Consider the following 21983-nt stretch of genomic DNA (forward strand, 5'->3'; position numbering starts at 1 on the left):
ATTTTTAAAAAATGAATTGTAAGAAGGAGCGAGAATGCCACAGTTATTGCTGTAAATAAAAAGAGCAAGGAAGTTACTAAAGCATAGTTATTATTGTTTTAAAAAACCCGAAACTAATGAGGAATGCCATGGAGAAGAAGATGTCATACATACTCATATTCTTGTCTTCTGGAGCAGAAAGGTAAATATCTTGATTATATTTCTTTTTTTAACTTTTCATTGTGAAAAATTGCAATCACACATAAAAATAGGGAGCATAATATAACAAACTTGACTATACCTATCATCTAAACTTAATACTTATTCACATTTTGCCATATTCCCATAGTATTTTAAATTACCAAATATCACTTTATTATGCTAAATATGTCAGAATGGATCTCTAAATAGTGATTTTTAAATATAACCACAATAGTATTATTGCACTGAATGAGATAATTCCTTAGTATCATTTAATATCCAGTCCATATTCATATTTCTCAAATTATCCCCAAAATGTCTTTTTACAGTTACTTTATTCAAACCAGGGCCACACATGGCATTTTGTTGACAAGTCTCAAGTCTCTTTTAGTTCTGAATTGCCCCAGCCCACTCCAGCCTTTCTTTTTTTCATGCGATTAACTTGAAGAAGCAAGGCAGTTGTCCCATAGAATGACCCATAATCAGTTTGTTAACTTGTAGGGCCATTTACTTTGTTTTCCAGATACCATAGTAATTATTAATTAATTATTAAAGGGTTGGTTAGTCTCAAGTCTCCTCCTAGGATTACTTTTACTATTCCTGAAACTGTTGTCAGGAATAGTTTTAAGCAGTGCTGGGTCCCCCACATTACATCCCATCCTGAAACATATAATGTCACTGACCCCTTTTACAGATGCTAAATTTGAGCCTTGAGTTCAGGTTGTAATAATCTGATTCCTTCATTGCAAAGTAACATTTCTCCCCACCTCCTAGTAATGACAAATTATTTACAGGATAATGCTTTGTACTTTTGCAAAATAAGTCTTGGGTTTAAGTGGAACAAAAAGTAAATTAGAACTTTTTAAGAAATTAAGGAAATGAGAGCACTGTCTATCACAAAGCCAGAAAAATACAAAAGTGGCAGCAGAAAATAATTTATTTCTAAAAATCAGAACTCAACGAGTTAAAAAACAATTTGACCAACAAATAAACCAAAAACTGTCCCTGGAAAAGATCAATAAAAGAGAAATATTTGGCAAATCAGGCCAAGAAGAAAAAGAAAACACATATATAAATAGGGGCCATGTCAAAAATTATAAGAGAAAAATGTATTCTAGAAAACATGGGTGCAATTCTGAAAAAATATAAATGACCACATTGGCTCTAAAACAAGTTTTAGAACCCACATTAATCAATATGAGAAACTCATCTATTAAAATTAGATACATAAGAAAAATGAGTCAATTAATAAATGTAATTCACTTCACTAACAGACTTGAGAAGGAAAGCTTTAAGAAAATAATAATGGCTAACTCCAGAATAGTAATTGCTATGTGCCAGGCACTGTTCTAACAGCTTTAAAAATATCAACTCATTTAATTTTAATGAATACCACAAAGGCATTTGATAAAATCCTATTTTATTAAAATGGTAAATATTATGTTTTAGGAATAAATAGAAGCATCACTATTCAAAAAAAAATTAAGAATCTACTGGAAATCTATAGCAAGCATTATAAATTGAGTCTGAAATACAATTATAAAATTATAAAAAGAGTCTGAAATACAATTCAAAATAGTATAAACAGAAAATGTATTTCTGTCAGTAACTGGGAGGTTCTAGGGAATTTATCTAGATTGGCAATGCCTGGCTCAAGTTATTGCTAACCGGGGTATAAAAGATATTCCATTTGCAAGGGGCCAGGTGTAGTGGCTCATGCCTTTAATCTCAGAACTTTAGGAGGCAGAGACAAGGCGATTGCTTGAGGTCAGGAGTTCAACATCAGTGTGGGCAACTTAACAAGATCCTGTCTCTTCAAAAAAAAAAAAAAAAATTAGCCAGGCTTGGTGATACACACCTGCAGTCCCGGTGACTCAGGAGGCTGGGAGGATAGCTTGAGCCTGGGAGTTCGAAACTGCTGTGAGCCATGATCTCACCACTGCACTCAAGTCTGAGTGAAAGAACGTGGCTCTGTCTCAACAACAAAAACAATAAAACAGTTTGCAAGGGTATCACTATTTTGAAATAATAATGTGCCTTAGTTTGTATAAAGTAGAATTCAATTTACAAAAATTTGTAACACGTACAAATTTATGAGAAATACTTCCTATGAATGTGTGCCCAGTCCTTTGATTTTTGTCTTACCTCCTTCCAGTTGATTCAAGATGACTGTGGATCTAGCCAAACTAGGAGAATCCCCTCACCCCACCTCGTTCTCGCCTCATCCTCATCATCCTCCCACCCTCACTCCAGCCTCTGCCCACCCCATCATCACTCAGCCCTTGCTCAGAGTTTGCTTCTGGTCTTATTGAGGTGTTGCCTGAAGAATTTCTGGATCTCCCCCCAGGCGTGCTCCTGGGCTGCCGCATGAGCAGCAGGGTCTCCTCCCCAAAGCAAGGGCCTTGAAATGCCCGGGTTCCAGGACGCGAAACACAAGGGAGCATAGGGAGGCTCTAGGAGGTGGCCTGCCCGGGGATAAGCCAGCATCCTCCCGCTGCTTCTGCCGTGGCTCCGCAGCTGGTCCACGGCCTGCTCAGCGTACGCTTTGCTATCCAGGCATTCGTCACTCTCTCCGACGATGAAAAGAATCCGACCCCTGGCCTTTTCAATAGGAAGCACGCTCTGCTGATGGAGCTCATCTCGGGGGTCCCCCTTAGAGTGGCGGATGCGCACAGCTCCAGAGACGTGGACCTGCAGGCGCTCCTGAGCTGAGTGAATGGGTGTCACAACCAGATCACCGTATCTGAGTGGAATTTCAAAGCTGGCGTTGGTCCCGTTAATGCAGACGGTGGCCACCACCTGCTTTAGGTAGCATGCCATAGCCAAGCCAATCTCGGCACCTTTGCACACGGAGATCACTCCAATCCCTGGGCTTTGGATCTGAAGCACAAAAAAAAGGGAAATCTGTTACAGGTCACAAGCTGAGAAATAGCTGTCTCAGGCATGCCAACAAATAAGTATGATAGAAAGAGTCAAAGGAGGTCGAGACCTGGCATCCACGTTTACCAGTTTCTGGGACTGAGAACATTACCCACTTACCCTCTCTAAGTTTTATTGTCTTGTAGGGCTGATACTATTACTGACCTTTCAAGGATGTTATGAGGATCCAGTGAAACAATAGAAATAAACACTCTTCATCAATTGCACAGTTTTGTAAAGGCAAAAAGAGTCTAATGCACCAGTGATACTTGACAGTGCAAGAACAGAGCCAGGTAAGCATTCTGAAGGGCAAAATTGTCTCTAGCCAGAAAATAAAAAGGTGTTTCCCAGGTTCTCTTAAATATTATGTAAGTGGAATTCACATTTAAATAGCATTTTATAGCTACGAAGGTTTTGCCCATGTATTTGTTACCTCCATAAATTCAACAGCTAATTTTGAAAGCAATGAGAGTATAATCAATAAATAATTGAATTGTAGTACCTAGCCCAAGAGGAAAAGGTAGTAGCTCATAGACGCGGATCATTAATTCTCTTGTAGACTGAGGGAGCGGAAGGGCCATGAGAGGTCTCAAAGATGAAGGAGTAAAGGAAGGGCAGTCTGGACAAACAACAGCAAGTCCTTAAAGACCTACTTTGCTTATTTTGTTCACAATTTTATCCCCAGCACTTCCTGTCATTAGAATCATCCTTATTTATTTAATTTGAGCTTTCTGAAATTCAATTTTTTTGAGTGTCTGTTCCATAGGTATGAGTGGGCCCAGGAATCTGATAGTGTAAAATGTCCCCCAAGAAAATCGGGAACCATCCGTGTTATTGATGAATAGAGAGTGAAGGAGGACGGCTGTATCTGGAAGTAGGAATTGATAAGTGGGCTAAAACAATGTCGAGGAGGACGAAGAGGGTGTGATGTATTGAGAAAGACCGGAGTAGAACTTAAAACACTTGGTGATTGGTTGAAGACTTGGGAGGAGAGGGAAGAAAATAGATGGGCAAAGATAACAGTGGATTTTTTGAGAGTTTACTGTATGCTAAGTGATATATACACAGTATCTCAGTTGGTCTTTCCAATAGCCAAACTGGATTCAAGAAACTTAAAAGATTTGCTTAAGGCCACAACATTATCAAAAGGCAGAGGTAGAAATTGAAGCTTATCTTCTGAATCTAAGTTGAATTTTTGCAGTTGACTTATTTTCCTCAGGCTAATGTCACAAATAGTTACATGAGAAATAAAAAAATAATAATTTGAAAACATTTTAGTTGGTAGTTAATTCTTTTTAGGCAATCTTTTAAAAACACTCAAATAAGCTTAGAAAAATTACATGTTTTCTCAACACTAAAGATGAAGATCTTGATAATATTCGAATAGGAAACATATCCTATTTCTCCTTGAGAAGAGTCAAGGCTCTTCAGGGTTGGGGTGGAAGAGAATGAAACATTTGGGGAACTCAAAGATAATTTAATGGTTTGGAGCAAAGACATGATCAGATTTTCTCCGTCACTTACTGGCTATGTAGTTTTGACACATTACTTTAAATATGCTTCCTCATCTGAAAAATGAGGTTGCTGTTGATAGTACTTCATAAGGCTATTGTGAATGTTACATGAGACTGCATATAAAATATCTTTCCTAGAGTCTAACAAATAGTCACTCAACCAATGTAAGCCAGTAATGTTTTACCATTATTAAGTTGATCCATAAGATATGTCTAATATTTGAACATTGTGGTTTGCAAAACAATAAGTTAAACTCAGTGGAATACCAACCTTGATACTTGATATTGTGATATCTATTTCTGGGTTTCTCTTTTTAATCATTAGCACAAATATTAGTACTTTGGAACTCCTCAAGAGAACGAGATCCTAGTTCAACTGATATTTAACTCTTAGAAGAAGCTAGGTTAGTGTACTATTCCAGTCCTTCTCAATCATTAATGTGCTTAAGAATCACCTGGGGATTTTTTAATATGCAGTATGCTGATTCAGGGATGAAAAATGAGATTCTGCATTTCTGAAGGCTTCCAGATAATGCTGTGGCCACTGGTCCATGAACTACATTTTCAGTAGTAGAAGGACACACTTGACAAAGAGTGCTAAAATGACCCTTCCTTTTCAGATTCCTTTCTCTAGCCTGGCTCATGGCATTGGACACTTACTCTATGCTTCACTCTGCCCCTAGCTCTGAAACTAACTAAAGAGCTAATTCAGCTAGGCAGATGATGCAGTCAAATCAGTTTTGCCAATACTCCTGACCTGATCTTGTACCTCGGGTTTAGTATTGAACTTCTGCATTGTTCTAGTTTCAGGACTCTTCAGTGTTACTTATTACAGCATTATTCCCCTGCAGAGATAATCACTGAAGTTTGAAAACCTGTCAAGCGACGGAATTCATGATTTGAGATGAGTGACAGTAAAGCATTGAAGAGCCACTTATGAAAAAGTTACAAGCACTTCAAATTAAAGATTTCTTGTTTTTTTTTCCTACTAAAAAATAATTGTATTATGTCCAACACTTATCTATTGTCTTCTATGTGCCAATAATCACAAAAGTGATCACAAATCAACTCAACTTACAAGGCAGCTATTATATCTCCATGTAACTGTCAGCGGTGCTGTCTCCAAGTCTGCACAAGTTGGTAGAACAGAGCAGACATTGGTGACTTTGTGTGTGTGTATGTGTAATGTTGCAAGGTAAAATGGAAAGTATTTTAAATACCTTGGGATGAGCTAGTAGCAAGTTGGCAGCTTCCTCAAAATATTACAAGTCCACTTCCTGCAGTTTGTCAGGCAGGTCTTCGTAGGCAAAATATGCTAATGCCAGCACTGCAAAACCACCAGAAGCCAAAAGACTGACCTGAAATTCTATTAGGCCCCCAATACCCCCAAACAAATCAATTACTCCTGGGAAAGGGCCTTCCCCTGAGAGTGCAGAGAGAAAAGAAAGTAAGATCAGAAAGAGTGAAAAAAGGGTCAAATAGCTGTAAAAATACAAGGTGAGCAAAATTAATTACACACACACACACACACACACGCACATTAATTTTTAAAGTTTATAAAAAATACTAGCGCTCTAATAATCTGATACTTTTTTATTGGTTTTATTTCCATTATGATATGGTTTGGCTGCGTCCCCCGCCAAACCTCCACTTGAATGTATCTCCCAGAATTCCCATGCGTTGTGGGAGGGACCCAGGGGGAGGTAAGTGAATCATGGGGGCTGGTCTTTCCCGTGCTATTCTCGTGACAGTGAATAAGTCTCGTGAGATCTGATGGGTTTATCAGGGGTTTCTGCTTTTTCTTCTTCCTCATTCTGTCTTGTTGCTGCCATGTAAGAAGTGCTTTTTGCCCACGGCCATGATTATGAGACCTCCCCAGCCATGTGGAACTGTAAGACCAATTAAATGTCCTTTTGTTCCCAGGTTCGGGTATGTCTTTATCAGCAGTGTGAAAACAAACCAGTACACATTAACACTGCTTTCTCTATCACCAAAGATTAGTTTCACCTGGAGGGAGAAAAAGGGCCCCTCGCACTCGACCTTCTCTGATCTGCTTCCTCTGCACCCCAGAGACTGAGAACCAGTGCTGCACAGTCTGGCTAGCCTTGGGCTGAACAGTGGCTGAATCTTGAAAACAAATAGAGTCATATAGGTCCAGCGTAACCCAAAAGGGGCTGTTCATCACATTCTGCTGGAGCAGGCTCGGGAAAGACCTCTCAGGCTTCAGAGACCAGAAGAGGCCCATTGGATGTACCCCCGTGTAGTCACCTCCAAATGCAGGAGCCTGCTCCAGGTCCACCTCACCAACCTCATTAGCCCTGTAGAAGGCCATGGACTGGAACAGATTCCCCTTCTCATCCTTCAGCAAGGCCTTCAGAGTCACCACCTGGGATGGGGGCAGGCCTGTCACGTGGATATGCACTGGGTCATCTGCAAGGGCACTTGGTGGGGTGGCTGACAGCTGGAACATTGGCAACTGGCAAGGGACCAATTGGTGCTTCACACCTTGTAGTAGGAGAGAACACTTTAAGTTGGAGGCTTAAATTCTAAGAAAAGATCAAAGCAAGGTTTATATTGGGTCTAACCAAATTAAACTTCTGGGAACTCAGTGAAAAATGTGCAGAACTTTTGGAGGAGGGAGAGGGAAACATGCAGAAAGTACTCATTGTTCTCATTTTACAGATGAGGGAACGGGCCATACGGGAGCTCCAAGTCTAATAAATAGTTGATAGTAGAAGTGGGAATTCAAGCTATATCTGACACCATAGCCTCGTCTTACCCATTATAACACCAGTAAATCTTAGTTTTGTGGTTTTCAGTACATCAAAGTTTAATTCTTCAGTTGAAATATTATCCGCGTGACCTATTTTACAAGGTGTTAGGAGCCAAAGGGGATAATATATGACAAAGGGCTTTGAAACAACACTGCTTTTCAGCCCCCACACCTGTTGGGTACGGGTTTGGGCATAGCATTACATAAGCAAGCACTGTATTATGGTTGTGTTTTTCCTTTTAGTCTTTCATCCCCACCTGCCATTGTTGGACCTCTAACTCTCTGTAGATTTTCCATTGTTGGTTCTTTTTAAGGGAAAATAAAACTTCATGCTTTTGTTGTTATATTTTATTTGTTGCTATTATGCTTTTTTAATACAGTTATAAATGCCAATGCTGTTTGTAGTAAAGACACTGCAATTTACATTTGATTGACCATTTTGTACCCATTATAAGGAAAATCTGGGGTCTTCTTCCCTCCAGTTAACATCAAATGGCAGTAGCCCTAAATTTAAATCGACTAAATCCCCCAATCAAAAGATACAGCCAAAACCTAACGGTATGCTACATGCAGACCCATTTCACATCCAAAGATACACAAAGACTCAAAACAACGGGGTGGAGAAAGATTTACCAACCAAATGGAGAGCAAAAATAAATAAATAAAAAGCAGGAGTTGCAATTCTTGCATCTGATAAAATAGATTTTAAAGCAACAAAGATATAGCAGTAAAAGGATCAACACAACAATAAGAGCTAACTATCCTAACACCCAGATACGTAAGACCCATAAAGAGATTTAGATTCAAAGAGACAGAAAATTAATAAGGATATCCAGGACTTGAAATCAGATCTGGAACAAGTAAACTTAATAAATATTTATAGAGCTCTCCACTCTAAATACACAAAATATACATTCTCCACTTTAAATACACAAAATATTGATCTGCCATTATTAATACCCATTTTTAGAATAAAGCAATATTCCCATTCTCTCTCCCTCTTTTTCTTCCTCTTTCTTCCTTTCCTTCACTCCTTTTTTTTTCTTTCTTTCCTTCTCAAAAAGAAAAAAGAAAGAAAGAAATTTCTTCCACCAGCTACCCTACATCATCTCTCTCAAGTTCAAAGTTCCACAAATCTCTAGGGCAGGGGCAAAATGCCACCAGTCTCTTTGCTAAAACATAACAAGAATAACCTTTGTCCCAGTTCCCAACAAGTTCTTCATCTCCATCTGAGACCACCTCAGCCTGGACTTTATTTTCTATATCACTGCCAGCATTTTGGGCAAAGCCATTCAACAAGTCTCTAGGAGGTTCCAAACTTTCCCACATTTTCCTGTCTTCTTATGAGCCCCCTAACCTATTCCAACCTCTTCTTGTTAGCTAGTTCCAAAGTTGCTTCCACATTTTTGGGTATTTTTTCAGTAGCGCCCTACTCCTGGTACCAATTTACTATATTAGTCTGTTCTCAGGATGCTGATAAGGACACACCCAAGACTGGGCAATTTACACAAGAAAGAATTTTAATGGACTTATAGTTTTACATGGCTGGATAGGTCTCAAACTCATGGTGGAAGGAAAGGAGGAGTAGGTCACATCTTACATGGATGGCAGCAGACAAAGAGAGTGAACTTGTGCAGGGGAACTCCTCTTTGTAAAACCATCAGATCTCGTGAGACTCATTCACTATCATAAGAACAGCATGGGAAAGACTTGGCCCCATGATTCAATTACCTCCCACCAGGTTCCTCCCAAAACATGTGGGAATTCAAGATGAGATTTTGGTTGGGAACACAGCCAACCCATATCAAAGTCTAACTAAAGGTACTATCAGATGGGACTAGAAGATATTTCATAAGCAAGATAAAAGAAACATGGCAGGTGACCTTATAAGAAAAATATGTCCCAATAACTCCCTTTGTTTATCTTAAATAGCCAGGTTGACTTTCTCACCAATTTAAATATAGATTGTTATACCTCACCTACAGTGTTAATTCCAGGTACCATAAGAAATATTAGCAATGGTACAAACTCCTTTGTGTTTGGCAAAAATAAAATCTAATCCTATTCTATTATCCATAACTACTTGAACTAGAAATGAAAACTATATTGTATTTCTCTAAGTTTAGGTTGTATTATTTAATATGTCAGCCAAAGTGAGGGAAAAAATGTCAATGGTCACTTCAAATTCTGCAACTCCCATTCCTTAATTGGAAGTGAAAACAAGGAATGGAGTGATAGTTTTTCTTCTGGAGCCACATCACTGGAGAGATTTTGGTTCTTGTTCTGTTTCTTAGTCAATATGGGGACATTGTTTTTTTCAATGGTTCATCTGTCCGCACTAGTTTTGCAATATCCTTCCTCATCTATATGCTTCTAATTCAAAGATAACAGAGGACCTCTTTGTTTATTACTTTTGTTTTTGACTTTTTAATTTCAAGAGCCACTTGATTTATCTAGAAAGTCATCAGTGGGACTGATTATTTTCCTAAAAATGTCTACTGGCATATTGAACATTTTTTACACTGGCAATTTTACATTTTAATTTATTTTTTAATTAAATCCTTAATTAAGGTTTTAGACAGTTTACAAAAATAGAAGACAAGCCTCTTTTTATTTTAGCCAAGGATCTTCTCCAGAATACTGTTTGATGACTGTTTTTTAAGTCTTTATTTTGTTTAAAATCTTGATGCTTTTCCCAATCTACTCTTAAAAGATGCATCTGAAATTACCATATTCAGAGATTTTTTGTTTTCTTGCTCTGTCAAGGTAACTTTTAGAAAGTTTTACACAGCTGGTTTATTCAAATTTTCCCTTTCATACTATACTATAATTGAGGGGCTACCAACAGTATAGTATAGTTCTATAATATAGAACAACATGTCTTTTAAAATTATGATTTTACAGCAAATTTCCATAAATTTCCTGAGATTCAGAAAGATCTTTAATTATAGTATGTGTTTCTATATTTGATTCATCTCTATGCCCCTGCCTCTGACCTAGCAATTTTACAATGTGATTTGTTCTTATCCTGAGAATACCGTGAAGAAGGAAAGGATGGCTAATTTTAAAAGTCAGTGTTTATGTGGATAAATGCAAGAGGAAAGAGATGCAAGAGGATAGGTTTCAGAAAGCTATAGGCTTTGAGATACTCTATCTTGAAGCTGGAATTTGGCTGTGGGGGCTTAGTACTCAGCAGCCTATTAAATCCTTGATGTTTTGTTTCTTGATTTTTCTGTAGTGCTAGTTAAATGTGCGAATTTATTAATTTTGACTTGTCAGAAATTCCTTGTAATAATCATTGTTATTCTTAGTCTAAATTTTGCTATTATACCAAGGAAATGCAAGAGATTAGATTATAGTGAAATTTGCTATAAGAAGTTCTCTCAGGAGGACTATGTGGTTCTGACAAAAACAAACCCAAGAAACAGAGATGGAGATAGAGATAACAGAGAGAGAGAGAGAGAGAGAGAGAGAGAGAGAGAGAGAGAGAGAGAAGGGAGAGAGAGAGAGAGAGACAGAGAGAGAGAGAGAGGCCACTAGATCGGCCAACAATGTGTACTTGGAAATGCTGTGTCAGGTTTCCCAACCAAAATCTACAGAATGGCCATATGGTCAGTAACCCTACAGTCACTGACCCTGGATTATTGGTGTGTTAGTCCATTTTCGCACTGCTGATAAAGACATACCTGAGATTGGGTAATTTATAAAGAAAAAGAGATTTAATTGACTCACAGTTTCATGTGGCAGGGGAGGCCTCACAATCATGGTGGAAAGGGAAAGATATGTCTTACATGGTAGCAGACAAGTAAAAATGAAAACCAAGTGAAAGGTGTTTCCCCTTATAAAAAGCAACAGATCTCCTGAGACTTATTCACTACCATGAGAACATTATGAAGGAAACTGCCCTGATGATTCAATTATCTCCCACTGGCTCCTTCCCAAAACATGTGGGAATTACGGGAGCTACAATTCAAGATGAGATTTGGGCAGGGACACAACAAAACCATAACATTCTGCCCCTGGACCCTCCCATATCTTATGTTCTCACATTTCAAAATCAATCATACCTTCCCAACTGGTTTTTCCAGTGGTTCATCTGTGTGCACTGGCTTCACAGTATTAACCCAAAGTTTTAACTAATTTCAGCATTAACTCAAAAGTCCACAGTCCAAAGTCGCATCTGAGACAAAGAAAGTGCGTTCTGCCTATTAGCCTATAAAATCAAAATCAAGTTGATTACTTCCTAGATATAATGGGGTACAGGCATTGGGTAAATACAGCCACTTCAAATGGGAGAAATTAGCTAAAACACTTTAATGGGCTACAGGACCCATGAAAGTCTGAAATGCAGAGGAGAATCCAATCTTAGAGCTCCAAAATGATCTCCTTTGACTCCATGTCTCATATCCAGGTCACACTAATGCAAGAGATGGGCTCTCACATCCTTAGGGAACTCTGTCCTATGGCTTTGCAAAGTATAATGCCTCTCCTGGCTTCTTTCATGGGCTGACATTGAGTATTTGCAGCTTTTCCTGGCACACAGTGCAAGCTGTCAGTGGATCTACCATTCTGAGGTCTGGAGGACAGTGGCCCTCTTCTCACACCTCCACTATGTGGTACCCCACTAGGGGTTCTATGTGGGGGCTCCAACCCCACATTTCCCTTCTGTACTGCCCATAGCAGAAATTCTCCCTGAGGGCCCTGCCCCTGCAGCAAACATTTGCCTAGACATCCAGGCATTTCTCTATATCCTCTAAAATCTAGGCAAAGGTTCCCAAATCTCAATTCTTAACTTCTGTGTACCTGCAGGCTCAACACTATGTGGAAGCTGTCAAAGCTTGGGGCTTGCACCCTCTGAAGCCACAGCCTGAACTGTACCTTGGCTCATTTTAGCCATGGCTAGAGCAGCTGGGAAGCAGGGCACCAAGTCTCTAGGCTGCACACAACAGTGGGGTTCCAGGCCCTGCTCACTAAACCATTTTTTCCTCCTATGCCTCCAGGCCTCTGATGGAAGAGGCTGCAGCAAAGATTTCTGACATGTCCTGGAGACATTTTCCCCATTGTCTTGGTTATTATTATTTGGCTCCTTGTTACATATGCAAATTTCTATAGCAGAATTAAATTTCTGCTCAGAAAATGAGTTTTTTTAAATCATATTGTCAGGCTGCAAAGTTTTTAAACTTTTATGCTCTGTTTTCCTTCTAAAACTTAATGCTTTTAACAGCACCCAAGTCCCCTCTTGAATGCTTTGCTGCTTAGAAATTTCTTCCACCAGATACCCTAAATCATATCTCCCAAGTTCAAAGTTCCACAAATCTCTAAGGCAGAGGCAAAATGCTGCCAGTCTCTTGCTAAAACATAGCAAGAGTCACTTTTGCCCCAGTCCTCAACAAGTTTCTCATTTCCATCTGAGACCACCTCAGCCTGAATTTCATTGTCCATATTATTGTCAGCATTTTGGTCAAGGTCATTCAACAAGTCTCTAGGAAGTTCCAAGCTTTCCCACATCTTCCTGTCTTCTCCTGAGCCCTCTAAACTGTTCCAACCTTTGCCTGCTACCCAGTTCCAAAGTCGCTTCCACATTTTCAGTATCTTTACAGCAGCACCCACTCTACTGATACCAATTTACTATATTAATCTGTTTTCACATTGCTGATAAAGACATCTCTGAGACTAGGTAATTTATAAAGAAAAAGAGGTTTAATGGATTCACAGTTCCATGTGGCTGAGAAGACCTCAGAATCATGGAAGAAGGTGAAAGACACAGCTTACCTGGCAGCAGACAAGACAGAATGAAAACCAAGTGAAAGGGATTTCCTCTTACAAAATTATCAGATATTGTGAGACTTATTCACTACAACGAGAACAGTATAGGGTAAACTGCACCCATGATTGAATCATCTCCCACTGGGTCTTTCCCACAACACATGGGAATTACAAGAGCTATAATTCATATGAGATTTGGGTGGGGACACAGCCAAATCATATCAGTGGGCTAAAACAAGATACCTTCTTTCACAAACTATCAAGGCAGGGTGTGCCCTGATAAAAATTTGGTAGAGATTTAAGGCAAGTTTCAAAAAATTGCATTTTCACAATTGGTTGTAAGTCTAACAGACCTTAGACTTACCAAATCCATGTGTTCATCTCTCCCTTAAGTAACATCCATTAGATATTCAATGGAAACAAGAAAAATCTAGGATTGAAATACATACACACAACACAGGTGCGCACACACACACACACACACACACACACACAAAACAGACATGATAAACTTTTTACCTATATACCATGGAATCTCAACTAGGGTTTGAAGTACTTTAAGGTCCAGCAAAATATCACAAGGGATCCACAAGAAGTCTTAATTGAGAAAAAAGAAACAGTTTTCGGACTTCAAATGTCATGCAATGCTAGTGTTTACAGTGATGAATAGTCACTAAGCAGCCCTCTTGCTGATTTCTTTACAGTTCTCTCATCCCTATAGGGTGGTGTGAAAAGGCACCATATTCAATGGGTTGAGCCCATTCTCAGTTTTTGATGCAAGACAGAGGAGGTTGTTGATTAGTGAACACTATATTGCAGGAAGAGAAGAACAACAGGCTGATAATATTTTTCTCTCCTTCCTGAATTACCTCCCCCCATTCTCCCTAAGCTCTGTGGAATTAGTTAAGGGACAGAACAAACTGTATTGGTGTAACAGAAAATTAGAGGGAAATTCACATTCTTAAAAATACACAGCCACTCAGCTGCACCCTGAGACCTTGCTGTTATTGTAAACATTGCAAAATATGGGCAGTGTAAGAGGAGCATTATAATAAGAAATTGTATTTTGGGGGATTTTTCTCATTTTGTAATTTAGTATGCTGCTCTGTTGTAGTAGGCACTTTACAAATATGTCAGATGGTCCAATAGGGTGATTTTTGAAGAGAAATTTTAAATGGTCAAGGATTGCAAGACTAGGGACAATACTCATAAGATTAGTGATGCAGAATTACCATTTTCTGAGTAACTTCAGGGGACCACACATCAAAAAATCCATCTTTACAATGAGGCTAATTATCAATGGGATTTTCATTTACTGGTAATAAAAGTTGTCCTATTCCATTGTTTTCAGTGTAACAAACTATTTGAAAATGCAGCAATGACTTTAGGAAAATTGAAAAGACAATTATATATCACAATGATTTGACAAGAGAAAGGGTTTGTTATTTAAAATGATTATTGGAATTCTATTCTCCCCTTAATTTCTTTTTCTCTAACAGGAATTATTAAGTATTTACTAAAACCTAGCTACTGGATAATATTAATTCCCACAGTAAAGCCTTTTCACTTTTTCAAGGCTCTTTCAAGGTCCTTATTCCCTGTAGGAACAACAACCTGTGGGAATAAAAACGTATTACTACCCTTACATTACAAATTAGAAAATTGAGCTCAGTGAGTCAAATGATTAAGCCAAGTTTGCCTAGGTAGAAAATGGTGAAGCAAGAATCTTGACCGATACCAGATGACCCCACACACAAACCTTAACTATTTTCCCCAAATGAGAGTAGATATATGAAAACTCACTCTTCTCTTGACCTACCCCTCCTTTCTTGCTTTCCCAATACTTTCTCATTTTTAATTTCATCTCTCTTTTTCCTGACTCTGAAGCTTTTATTTAAGAACACACCCTGGTGCATACTTCGGCAGGATAGTGAAATAGTAGAATTAAATTATAGTCCACAAACTCATGTGTGCACAAAATGTACTTTTTTTCTATTTTTCTAGATTCCAAGTAATTTCTATTTTAAGTCTTTGTTCTAAGATTATATCTCTGCCACCTGGAAGAAGAAAGACTCAAATTACTTGGAATCCAAGTAAGTTTTCTGTGATTTCTATAATGTTGACAGACGACTCAGGGAGCTTATACATTATTATGCATTCTTCTGAACCTGCTGTACAATGTATTCCAGAGGTTCCAAATTCAGATACCCATAGGGACCAAGCAGATAATATAAATTTGTAGATAAGGGACAGGAATAAATCAAATTCAGAGCTGTAGTGAACTAAAGACTGCCTAGTCTTTAGCCCAGTCTAAAGGTATTCAATGTGCAGCAAAACAAGATGTGAACCAAACAAAACACACTCAGTTGTGGCTTCTGGACTGCATACCAACCATTAGGCTTTTTGTAACTCAAAAGCCAGAAGAAGATTTTTTTCCTGTTTCTGATGTGTTACCTTTTTTTAAGGCCATGGATATCAACTGGCCTCCCTTGGTTAAACGATGGACGACAAAGTAGAAATGCCAAAATGTGGGGATGGGAAGTGAGAAGTGAGGACCTATCTATTACTATGTACACTGATAAAGAACAAGTTGACGCTGTCCTCAAAATCCAAAGCCTTCAAACCTCCTCCTTACCACCTCTCCCCATGCTTAATCTGTATGACTTTTTCCTACTTTTCTTGTATTACATTTGTATTACCTTGTTCTCAATTGGACTCTAATCCATGTATATGGATTCGTACCCCTGTTAGTTGATAAGCCTCATTGCTTCTCAGAGCTAGCACCTCATAGATTTCCAGAGTGTTAATTTGTAAGATCCTTAAGGCTTCTCCTGTCCACACTGCATTGTCATCATCACCAATAAACTACCTACTATATAAAGGACACCCCTCTGAAGAGGTCTCTCCTTTCTCTGGGCCCTCCAGCATGCTTCTCAAAGTGCTTAACATATTGAGCCTTATAGCCATTTTTTAAAAATTTTATTTATCTCCATATAGACTGTCAAAAATTGCCAATGCTGACTATATTGCAAGTCGTCATAGCAGGGTATTGGGAAAAGTTTTCAATTATCAATTATCTCGCCTCAGTAAACCTCATTGGCTATGATACAGCCACTGCACAAAGCTGACCCTTATAATCATTCGTTTTGTGTTTCCCCTCTCCTATTAATCTGAAAGTTTCTTGAGGGCAGAATTGTTTCATTAATTCATCACTTCTACTGTGTATGGAGCCCTTCACATTCCATGTGTTCATAAATGATTTTAACTGTACACGCTTCTTCATTCCCACAAACTCTCATCCTTTTTTCCCAAATCTTTGTTTTCACAGTTTTTTTTTCTGTAGTTTCTACAATGTTGTGAGACTGATCTCTGCAAAACTCAAAAGTCAAATTACTCTTCTACTTTAAACTTCCAGTAGCTCCCAGATTCAAGGGTAGAGTCTAAATCCTTTGGCATAGCACTTAAGACCATTTCCAAAGGAATGACTCCACCATGTAGCCCTAGAGACTCTGCATGTATCTACATGGGATGCACAGGCAAAGCTTGGACTGCTATGTGACCTAAATCTAGTAGAATGCCCTGTGATCCTCCCAGCAACATGGCAAGGGAGGAAATCTTCAAAGAAGGCTTCATGAGGTTGTTTTCTCATCTGCCTCTATCTTGTGGGACACTGCCATGAGGCAGTTTTCTGATATACCTTCTAGGTTCTCGAAGAACAAGAGACTTTCCAACTTAATCCCCAGGCTTCCGTAGGGCAGAACTGCAGCTCTGTAGCCATTTAGCTGCAGTCTGGAATTGACTGGTCAGCAATAGGGTGTATCACAACTTATATTGAAGCAATCTGGCCCCTTTTGTTTCAATGCCTTCCTTTTGGTGTGTGGGATAAGGACTCACAGGGCTGACATCTTTAGCTTCTCTTGTCTTATTATACGTATAAGTAATAATCTGGCTGAATCTAAAATTAGTTCATTATTTCTTTACCAGCTGAAATCTGTAAGTGTTAGACTTGGATGGTCCTTTGTGTTTGGCACCCTTCAGAATCTGATTCAATCAAAGCCTTTAACCTCAATCTATTTACTAGTCTAAACAACTGCCTCATTACAAACTTAACATATGATGTTGTAAAAGTCTGCTGCTTTATCTGACTATCCATTTTCTGTTCTGTCCAAATACAGTAGTCACTAGCCATGCACAGCTAATTAAATTTAATTAATCAAAAACAAATAAAACAGTAAATCTAGTTTATCTACCACACTAACCACAACTTAATTTCAGTAACTAGGTGTAACTAGTGGCTACTCTATTGAACAATGTCGGTAGAAAACATTTCTGCCATCAGAGAATATTCCATTGGATGGTGCTATTCTAGATTGTAAATTTCTCAAAAGCAGAAATTATACTTTGTTCAGCACTATGTTCCTCAGTTCTTAGAATAGGGCCTGGCACATATTTACTAAGTAAGTGGCTGCTTAATAAATATTTGATGAATGTGTAAAAGAATAAATGATATGCGCTAAAGACAAAATTGAAATTTCTGAGGTAATGAATAAAAAAGAATAGAAGCCAACTTGACTGTTTATAGTCTGCTTCTGAAGATAGGAGACCTTTCAACATCCAATTGAATATATTTTCCCAGCTTCCCCACTTTTTTGCACTGGAAGCCAGGACTCCCTACACTGCAAGGTATTCAGGAGACAAAGGTTACAAAGCAGTGGAGGACAAGCAGCGTTAACTCTGCTGCCTCCCACAGGATTCGCATTGGAGTGGTTGGGGAGGGAGCCCTTAGCAATATGGAGACAGCCTTATTGGAAGCTGAACATGAAAGCCATGCTGGGGTCAGGGACCTCCAGACTCCCACAGTGAAAGGGATCAAGTCTATATTACTGGGAGACAGTGACCTATTCGAAGCAAGAGAAGTCAAAAACTGGCAGGGCACCAAAAAGAAGAGGCAGAAGACAAAGAATAAAAGATTAGAAGATCACCAATGCAGATAAAAATTACTAACCAAGAAACAAAACTCTTATTCTTTTGAGGGGTCTGTCGCTTTTGTCAACACTGGCACCTCACCTCTCAGCCCAGGTAGAAACACAGCCCCCAGCTCACCTCCCCCAACTCCCATTCACTAAATCCCAGAGAAAACTGTTTTGAAAGTCAAGAAACAATCTCTATCAATTCATATTAGCTGAACCCTTACTCTGGCAGCCAGGTTGTGCATGTTGCCTCCAAAATAGTCACCCAACAATCTCTTAGTTAGGTTGACGCGTCTGACAAAAATCTGTGTTTCAGAGCAATGAACCACCTGAAGTGATGATTACTTCAGGTAATCAAGCTCCCCTCTGGGATGAGAGAAACAAACACAGCATGATGAAAGCAGCCTTTCCAGATGCCCTGCAGGCAGATGTATCAGAAAGTTGACCCTCGTTATCATGCAATGACAGCCCTGACTCCCCAAATACTCACCGTTGAATTCAGCTGCCAGATGCAATCCTAAAGCAGGATGGCTTGATGAACTTAGAATCCAACTTAGAAGCACTGGATGCTTGCTGGTTGCTTGCTAATTTATATCATTTAAAACAGCCCAGCCTATTAAAGTTGAAATTGTCTGCACAAAAACCATCCACTGCTCCTCTTTTTAAATCCCCAGCAACAGGGCTACCAGCAGATGCGCCGAAGGGTCTGGGCAGAGTCGTCTCGCTACTCTGCTTTTCAGTTCAGGTGTTCACAATGGAGTCTAATATTTCATCACATAGCTCAGGTTTCTAAGCCTTTTCTCTTGACTCACTCAACTCCTGGCTCTAGTCTCCTTTGCTTTAGTTCCTTCTGTGTTTCCTCCTTTAAGTCAGTGGTCTCTGAACAGTTTCCCCTGGAACAATGTCTAAAAGGGCAACTCCCAAATTCCAATTTTAGGAGCAATGTGAGCTGATGACATAAGACTCACCTGAGGAGCCTGTTAAGTAAAGATTCCTGGGTCCTGCACCCGAAAGTTCTGACTTGATAGGTCTGAGATAAGGTACTTGCACGTGTATTTTTAACAGGGGTTTCTAATGTGTGTCCCATTTTGGAAACCACTTTTCCAAAGGACAGCAAAAGCTCTCCCAGACAACAAAGAGTTACCCAGAACTGGAACTTCTAAAATTCCCATGGTCCACTATTAATTTCATCAGCCAATAGCCATTGTCAAAATGTAAAAAATGAGCTAACATACAGATTGTATACTCTGCTTTAGGCTGTGAATTCTTTAAGGGAGGAGCCTTGCCTTTTCATTTTTGCATCTCTGGCAGCCAGTAAAGTGTAGTTGGAAGATCACTGGTCTCTGGATTCAGAGAGATTTAGATTAGAACCCTTACTCCATTACTCTGTGTGACTTACATCAAACAAATTACTTAACTTGCCATGTGCTTCAGCTTTCTAAATTGTAAAATGGGAGTAACATGATAAAATGTAATAAAAGTGAAAGACTTGGGAAAAAGGGATTGATCTTGGAACTCAAAGACATATTGGGATGCCTAGAAAAAGGAGGTATTTTGATACACAGTTCTCACACTGGATGGGAGATACATTGGCAAAATAGCAAGGACCCCATCTTCATGACTGATTTCCAGAACCAGATCCAAACATAGGAGATGAAGTGGAGGAGAGGTGCAGCAGAAATAGAAACTGGTGGGTTTTTTTTTTTTTTGGCTTTTACAATAACCTTTATTTTTAAAAAGTTAATATGTGCATTATAGGAAACTGAAAAACACAAGAAGCAAAGAACAAAGTGATTCACAATCACAAGCAGTTTATAGTTTGACATTTTCTTCCAGATCCTGTACGTGTGTAGGCACAACATCCGATTTTATGGGACTGAGATCATACAGTATGTATTATGCTTTTTCACACATCGTGAATATTTACCAATTCAAAATCCCAAAGCCATATGAGTATTTTTCACTAAGGTTCTAAGAGAAACACAGAAAAGGCTAGGCAAGTCATGATGACTTAGGTAACAAAGTGATAGACAGGCTAAACTAGCACACATCCAGGCCTTCTCCATGCTGCTCCCCAGAACAGATGACATCATGGTCCAAAGACCCTCAAGGGATATAGCCAATGAGAATTTAGGACACTGGCAAAGCACTGGACATAAGGTGTTCATCATATACAAGGGAAGTATTCGCAGATGTCAGTGATATGTATGAGCCACACACACACACCAAAGGTGAGAGGACATCACTCAGCTTCGGTCATTCACTGAAGAAGGCCTGGAGCAAGCAGAGCTAGAGAGAGAAAGAAAATAATGAATGATCAGTGTTACAGGGAAGCAGATAGAACTTACTGATTAACACATGAGACATCCCCTAAGGACACCCCAGAAATAACTGTGAGGGTTGTTTTCAGCAGAAAAATTTTCCACATTCTCCAGAAGGATCAGGAATTGTAAAATAGAGGTGAAGGTATAAAGTAGTTGGCATATTTTAGTGCTTAATGACTGTTACTTGATTTTCCTTAAAAATAACTGAAGAAAAATTTAGAGTGCCTGGACACCCTAACATTGACAAATTATTTTAAATAAAATTCTGTTTGATTTGTATCATTTCATTTGGAAAAATTGTAGGAAAACTTAAAATATGACAAAGCTATATATATGCATTTTTGCTTAACTAAAATAAAGTATATGCACATGCAAACTGAAGAAAAACACATATGGCCATCCAGATGACATAAGTAAACATATTGTGAAATATAGTTCCTGATAGTAACCAAAATGCTTGTGAATTTGCCAATATGCAGATCCATAATGGCAATCACATAGCTATTATGCTATCAGTTCCATTTTCATTCAACAATAATTCATTAAGTTCCTGTTATATCCGAGGATGTTTGAATTAATCAGGACCCTGTTCCTGCTCGAGAAATTCATAGTCTAGTTCAGGGGTTGGCAAACTACAATCTGCAGACCAAATCCAGTCTCTATCTGTTGTAACAGATAAAGTTTGGTTATGTATTATTTACAGCTCCTTTCACTTTGCAATGGCAGTTGATGATCACAATAGAGACCATATATTTTGGAGCATTTCAGATTTTCAGATCAAGGATCAATCTGCATAGTTTCAGTTTCTTTGAAAAGCCCTAATACAGCCTACAATCCTAAAATATTTACTATTTAGCCCTTTACAGGAAAAGTTTGCTGACCCCCTGTTGTAGCTAAAAAGATAGAAAAAGTACACCAGCTATTTTAATGGAGTGTGGTAAGTACACTTCCAAAAATAAAATCCCAGGAGTACTCACAAGGGGAGCCTAACACATAGCAGGAAAGATTCCTGGAGGTGGTACCTATGAGTGGAGCTTGACACCTGGGTAGGGATTCACTAAACAAAGAAGTATAGAAGTGCCTTCTAGAAGCCGGGTGCGGTGGCTCACGCCTGTAATCCTACCACTTTGGGAGGCTGAGGCAGGCGGATCACCTGAGGTCAGGAGTTCAAGACCAGCCTGACCAATACGGTGAAACCCCGTTTAAAAAAAAAAAAAAGTTCCTTCTAGAAAGAAAGAAAAATTTATATATAGATATATCTCTGGCAGCACATGGTGCATCTTCCTCAGAAACTGTTCATCCTCCTCATATGTCTCAACTGGCCCTTTAGGCACCACGATCAGGTGCAAGGTACATATCAGCTGCCTCCAGGAGCAGCGGCCACTCCATCAAGGGTATCATAACCAGCCACTAAGTGGGCAGATGCAGACTCCAGAGGGCAGATGCAGACCTTGATGGCCTGGAGGTGCAGGGGGAAGCCACGGGGCCCCACCCTCGCACATCCAAACTCAGCGGATTGTCTTCAACCTCTTTCACA

At 39.1% G+C, this 21983-nt stretch overlaps 2 protein-coding genes and 1 non-coding gene across 3 annotated transcripts in view; all 3 read right to left on the reverse strand.

Annotated features, from left to right (window-relative positions):
* Window positions 1-2378: 2378 nt before the first annotated feature.
* LOC100394190 (acyl-coenzyme A amino acid N-acyltransferase 1-like) lies at window positions 2379-7208 on the reverse strand. The gene is given in 3 exon segments (XM_003732027.6): window positions 2379-3060; window positions 5834-6036; window positions 6621-7208. Coding segments are annotated over 3 exon segments (1260 nt in total). The 5' UTR covers window positions 7084-7208; the 3' UTR covers window positions 2379-2466.
* Window positions 7209-16138: 8930 nt separating this feature from the next.
* LOC118147947 (U4 spliceosomal RNA) lies at window positions 16139-16278 on the reverse strand. Its single transcript, XR_004734654.2, has one exon. It is a non-coding gene; the product is annotated as a U4 spliceosomal RNA (small nuclear RNA).
* A 3539-nt stretch (window positions 16279-19817) lies between these two features.
* LOC100396712 (bile acid-CoA:amino acid N-acyltransferase) overlaps window positions 19818-21983 on the reverse strand; it is a 34071-nt gene continuing 31905 nt past the window's right edge. The window contains exon 5 of the mRNA XM_054258392.2: window positions 19818-20411. Coding sequence (XP_054114367.2) covers window positions 20379-20411 — 33 coding nt within the window. The 3' untranslated portion in view covers window positions 19818-20378. The remainder of the gene's footprint in view (window positions 20412-21983) is intronic.

The sequence above is a fragment of the Callithrix jacchus genome, chromosome 1, assembly GCF_049354715.1.
Source record: "Callithrix jacchus isolate 240 chromosome 1, calJac240_pri, whole genome shotgun sequence".
Lineage (NCBI taxonomy): Eukaryota > Metazoa > Chordata > Mammalia > Primates > Cebidae > Callithrix > Callithrix jacchus.